This window comes from Mandrillus leucophaeus, unplaced genomic scaffold (genome assembly GCF_000951045.1).
Source record: "Mandrillus leucophaeus isolate KB7577 unplaced genomic scaffold, Mleu.le_1.0 Scaffold24, whole genome shotgun sequence".
NCBI lineage: Eukaryota > Metazoa > Chordata > Mammalia > Primates > Cercopithecidae > Mandrillus > Mandrillus leucophaeus.
Window position 1 is genome coordinate 3580228 of NW_012102476.1, and position 6204 is coordinate 3586431.

A 6204-nucleotide genomic window follows, 5' to 3' on the forward strand; every position below is an offset into this window, starting at 1 on the left:
GGGGGCCCGGCCTGAGCGCGGCGGGGCAGCTCGCGCAGCCTCCCTCCTCTGGGCTCCGTTTCTCTCTCTGCTTCTTTGTCTTTCTCTGCTGCTTTCGGTGTCTGTCTGCTCTTAACTGTCTCCGTTGCCTTGGCCTTCTTTGCTTTTTGTGGGAGAGAAGGGAGGGGAGGGGCAGGGTCTCAGTCTGTCGCCCAGGCTGGAGTGCAGTGGCACGATCCCAGCACTGCAACCTCAATCTCCTGGGCTCAAGCCATCCTCTTGCCTCAGCCTCCCCAGCAGCTGGTACTACAGGCACACGCCACCACAGCCGGCTAATTTTTTATTTTATTTTTTGTAGAGACGAAGTTTCGCCATGTTGCCCAGGCTGATCTTGAACCCCTGGGCTCAAGCGATCCTCCCGCTTCAGCCTCCCTAAGTGCTTGGATTGCAGGCGTGAGCCACTGTCCCGGCCTCTCTTTGCTTTGCCTGTCCCCTTCTCTTAACTCTTGGGCCCTCCACGTCTGCATGGTAACTCCGTCTGGGTCTACCGTTTTCTCGCTCTCCCTCTTTCCTTGGGCCTGCCTCAGTTCCCTTTAGCCTCCCCCTTTACCCAGCTCTTGGGAGGTCTCTGTTTTTCTCCATCCCCACTTCCTGCCTCCCCGTGGCCCCCTGTGAGCTCATGTGTACATTTAGCCTCATCTCAAGGAGGTGACACCTTGTCTCCCTGTCCCTGTCTGGCCGTCTCTCTGTGCTTCCCTGGCCAGGGGCGTGCCTGCTGGTCCTGTTGGGGGAAGGCGACTCCGCATCTCAGCCACCTTCCTCAGGCTCACTCCACCCACATCCCCAGTCTCCCACATCCCATCCCTTTGGGCCTCAGCCCTGTCGCTTTGATGTCTTCCTTTCCTTCAGCCCCTCTGCCCTGTCCCTGCACACCTCAACTGCCTCCTACCAGATGTGGGGAGACAAAACAAGCAACACCTTAAAAGAGTTTTATTTCTGAAAATAAATTAATTTTTGTAAATAAAATGTTTAAAAATAAAAATGAAACTAAAGTTACCTGTATATATAGTTGTTGAAAATGGGGAGATAGCTTTAGGGAGAAAAGGACCATTGGGGTGCAGGCTGGTCACCCAGACATGCCCAAGAAGCACAGCAGTATAAATAGGAGGCTGACAGCCCCCGTCCAGTGGTGCCCTCTGCCAGCCCAGAACAGGAAGTGGATGTGTCCTAACAGGAAACAGATGTGATGCAGTCCTTAGTTCTTCAAGAATTGGGCTTCCGTGGATCAGGAAGTGAAGCCACTGAGGATGAGAAGTGCAAGAGTAGCCCCAGACAGACAGGCCAACAAGGGGAGCCAATGAGCTTCAGCAGGAAGAAGGAAGCCTGTCTGCTTAGAAAGGCAGGATCTTCATAAAGGGAATGAGGTAGAGACAGGAAAGCAGTCCTGGCCATCCCAAAATTACAAAAAGGGGAAGGTCTTGGGGAGAGCCTAGGAAGGGGACCAACTGTCCTCTCCCTGTAGAGTGACAGGTGAAGCCTCTTTGGAGAGGTGCATCTTTCCAACCAGGAAGTAGACACCCAGTACCACAAGATGGGTAACCCATGGAATGGTGTTCATGGAGATTGACCCAGACCTGGAAGGCAGGCCAGAGGACCTGGGCCAGAAGGCCCTGAAATAAGGAATTGAGGCCTGGCTCCCAGGAAATATTCCCAGACATGGCACCCAAGCCCCATCTGCTAGACAAGGTTTATCTCTTTTTCTAGCCCACAAGCAAGGCAGAAAAGAGGCCATTGTGAAAGAGGAAGTGCTGCAGCCTCTAACAGGAAGTCCTACCCCTCTATGCTGGGTACTTGGCCTTGAGCAGAGCCAAGTCCCTCACAGCTCGGTCTGTCCAGTGGCCATATTCCCGGGTCACCACGTAGCCTCGACATTTCCTCTCGAAGGCCGAGGCCCCAAAGGCGACAAGCTCTAGAGTATCCTCTTCTGGGGGCATTGGCAGCCCCAAAGCTGTCATGATGGCGGCCATGTTGCCCAGCAGGCCTTGGGCCCTGAGTCTTGCAGTCCCAAGCTGAGCCAGCAGGATGGGACTGCCAGGGTTCAGGTCGCTCTGGTCGTCCCTCACAAGCTGGAGGTGCTGGGTCAAGGCCAGGAAGGCCCCCTGGGCAAGGCTCAGCCTTTCCCCGTCATCTAGGGCGCGCCAGGTCTTGAAGAAGGCAGTGGCAGGAGGCAGGCTGCTGAGCTGGAGCTCAGGGGCCGAGAAGCCAGAGTCACTAAAGGGGCTACCCTGGTACTGGAGCTGCAGGAGAGACAGAGAGAGATAGGAGTGAGGGGACGGGAGCGGTGCCTGGGACTCTGAATTCACGCCTGCCCACTGAGACTGGCTTCTTCCCAGGAGTCGTCATTTGCTGTGTCTCAGGGAGCTGCTGGGATGTCCTGACACCGGGCAAGGGTCCTAGGAGGCTCAGGTGTGTCATCCTCTGCATGCTAGCTGTGCAACGTGGAGTCACAAGCTTCAGAAATTCCCACCTGGCAGTGTTAATATGAAGATTATAGGAAATAATATAAATAAAGCCCTTAGCAGGCCGGGCACGGTGGCTCACAGCTGTAATCCCGGCACCTTGGGAGGCCGAGGTGGGCAGATCACTTCAGGTCAGGAGTTCGAGACCAGCCTGGTTAACATGCTGAAACCCTGTCTCTAATAAAAATACAAAAATTAGCCAGCTGTGGCAATGCATGCCTGCTGTGCCAGCTACTCGGGAGGCTGAGGCACGAGAATCGCTTGAACCCAGGAGGCAGAGGTTGCAGTCAGCTGAGATTGTACCACTGCACTCCAGCCTGGATGACAGAGTGAAACTCTAAAAAAAAAAAAAAAAGCACTTAGCACAGAGTCTAATATACAATACAGTATCTGATATAAAATAAGGGTATGATAAGCCATCATTAATTGATAATATATTCATATTAATATCAATCGATGAACACTATGATTACATTATTTACTGAAATATTTTCTTTTCTTTTATTATTTATTTATTTATTTTGACACAGAGTTTTACTCTTGTTGCCCAGGCTAGAATGTAATGGCACAATCTTGGCTTACTACAACCTCTGCCTCCCAAGTTCAAGCGATTCTCCCGCCTCAGCCCCCCAAGTAGCTGTGATTACAGGCACACGCCACACCACACCTGGCTAATTTTGTATTTTTAGTAGAGACCGGGTTTTACTATGTTGGTCAGGCTGGTCTCGAACTCCTGACCTCAGGTGACACACCTGTTTCAGCTTCCCAAAGTGCTAGGATTATAGGCACGAGCCACTATGCCCTGCCTACTGTAATATTTTAAACCAAGTATATTATTGACAATGTAGTTACAGCCTGGTAATCTTTTTTATTTATGGCATTTAGTTATGTTTGTTTATTTTATTTTATTTTATTTGTTTCCCGAGATGGAGTCTTGCTCTGTCACCCAGGCTGGAGTGCAACGGTGCGATCTCGGCTCACCGCAACCTCTGCCTCCCGGGTTCAAGCAATTCTCCTGCCTCAGCCTCCCGAGTTGCTGGGATTACAGGTGTGCGCCACGACGCCTGGCTAATTTTTATATTTTTAGTAGAGATGGAGTTTCACCATGTTGGCCAGGCTGGTCTCGAACTCCTTACCTCAAGTGGTCCACCCTCCTCAGCCTCCCAAAGTGCTGGGATTGCAGGTGTAAGCCACCGTGCCTGGCCTGTTAATTTTATTACAATCATTAGTAAATACTTGTTAATATTATTACATTTAATTGAGAACCTTCCCCATCAAAGTTTTTATTTCCATAAAGTAAGATCGCCAGAATCTTTTTTTTTTTTTCCCCTCTGGGACAGGGTCTCACTCTGTCACCCCGGCTAGAATGCAGTGGTGCATTCTGGCCTCACTGCAACCTCTGCCTCCCGGGTTCAAGAGATTCTTTTGCCTCAGCCTCTTGAGTAGCTGGGACTAAAGGCGTGTGCCATCACCTCTGGCTAATTTTTGTATTTTTAGTGGAGAGGGGGTTTTGCCATGTTGGCCAGGCTGGTCTCGAACTACTGACCTCAGGTGATCTTCCCACCTCAGCCTTCCAAAGTGCTGGGATTATAGGTGTGAGCCACAGCCCCTGGCCCTGGGACCTTAGTGCACACTGATAGATGTCCTAACTGGCAGATTGCCTGGTCCCACACCCCCATTTTACAAGTGGAAAAATTGAGGCTCAGGGTGCCCAAGGCTGTCCAGGGAATAGTGACAGCTGTGGGACTAGAAACTAGGTCAAAAGGTTCAGTAACTTCACAGGGGCCAGAAATCTGGCCCAGAGAAAGAGCTCCAGATGTCAGGGGCTCCAGGGCCATGCAGATCATGTAAGTTGCGAAGAAGGCAGGACTACGATGCCAGGTGGGAGTTTTGACCAACAGTATCCCTGTGCCTGCTATGGAGAGGCATTCCACTCATATTCAAGCTTTGAACAGGAGATGTGTGGGCCAAACAAAAAAACAGCTGTGGGTCAGACTCAGACAGCAGGCTTCCAGCTTTAACTTCCAGACAGTGTGGGAGGCCATGGAAGGGGGAGGAAATTCCACAGACCTGGTTTCAGATCCTGGCACTGCCAGTTATTAGCTCTGTGACCTCGAGCAAATTATTACCCCCCTCTAAGACTCAGTTTCTTCATCTGTAAAATGGATTATAATTCCACCTCCTAGAACTGTTTGAAAAGTCAGTAAGAAAATGGAGGTAAAGGACAGGCACAGTGGCTCACGTCTGTAATCCCAGCACATTGGGAGGCTGAGGCAGGTGGATCAATTGAGGCCAGGAGTTCAAGAGCAGCCTGGCCAACATGGTGAAACCCTGTCTCTACTGAAAATACAAAAAGTAGCCAGGCATGGTGATATGCACCTGTAATCCTAGCTACTCGGGAGGCTGAGGGACAGGAATCACTTGAACCCGGGATGTGGACGTTGCAGTGAGCCAAGATCACACCACTGCACTCCAGCCTGGGTGACAGACATTGGGGATAGAGTTCCAAGCAGGCATGGGCCCAGGCAATCACACAGTATGAATGGTGGGGAATTAAACGTGGCTGTGTGAAGCCCTTCTCTCTCGGTGTGTCCTTTGAACCCTGTCACAGTCCTGGGAGGTCAGCAAAGGCACGTTCAGCATCTCATTTTACAGATGAGGAAGCTGAGACCAAGAGAGGAAGAATGACTTGCCTAAGGTCACCCAGGCACTAGTGACATCAGTGGCAAGAGTGAGTGTGGCTCTAGTGAACACTAGAGTGTTACAGGCATCCCTGTCTCCTCGGGCCACGGAGGAGTCTTCTTCTGGACTTGCTCTGCTCACCCTACCCATGGTAGGGCCAGGGAGGCAGCGTCCCTCTCCCCTCGTCCCCTGCTCATGCCCCTTGTCACTCACGTAAGTCTGCAGCAGCATTGACGTGTTCTTCTGCATGTAGAGGGCCAGGCTATAGGCTTGACTGATGGGCTCAGCTGGGGAGGTGGGGGCTGCTGAGCTGAGGGGTGGCGACAGCAGGGTCAGCAGGCAGAGGTGGGCTGGCGGAGGAAGTCAGAGGTCAGCACCACGGCCCGACCCTGCCTCCGATTCATTCATTCATCTCCACAACTCAGGAAAAGGTCCCATCCCTTGTGGGCTACAGCGATCTTGCGTATCCAAGTCAGTGACAAACCCTCCTGCAGGTAGATTATCCTGGCCCAGAACACTCTGAACTCCAGGCTCCTTGATTCAGCTACTTGACATTTTCACTTGAATATTAGTAAGCATCTCAAACCCAAAATATCCAGGGTTTAATTCTTGACTATTCCCCCCAAGCCCCTCCTCTCCCAGGCTCCCCTGTCTCAGGTAAAGGCATTTCCGTTCTTACAATTGTTCAGGCCAAAGTCATGGTGTGCTCTTTGATGCTTCATTTTTTTCTTACTCTGCACACCCAATCCCACAGGAAATCCTGCTAGCTCTATGCTTTAAAGGCAGCCAATGCAAGTGTGACTTTTTTCCTTCTTTTAGAGATGGTGTCTTGCTCTGTCACCCGGGCTGGAATACAGGGGTGTGATCATAACTCACTGCAGCCTCGAATTCCTGGGAGCAGGCGATCCTCCCACCTTCGCCTCCCAAGTAGCTGGGACTACAGACCCATACCACCACACTCAGTTGATTTTTTAAATTTTATGTAGAGACAGGATCTCGCTATGTTGCCCAGACTGGTCTCCAA

General features: G+C 51.4%; 1 protein-coding gene across 1 annotated transcript in view; it reads right to left on the minus strand.

The window, feature by feature from the left end:
* Nucleotides 1-1817: 1817 nt before the first annotated feature.
* CTF1 (cardiotrophin 1) overlaps nt 1818-6204 on the minus strand; it is a 6161-nt gene continuing 1774 nt past the window's right edge. Inside the window, exons 2-3 of the mRNA XM_011982550.1 lie at nt 5394-5530; nt 1818-2276 (exon numbers count right to left, since the gene is read on the minus strand). Coding sequence (XP_011837940.1) covers nt 1818-2276; nt 5394-5530 — 596 coding nt within the window. The remainder of the gene's footprint in view (nt 2277-5393; nt 5531-6204) is intronic.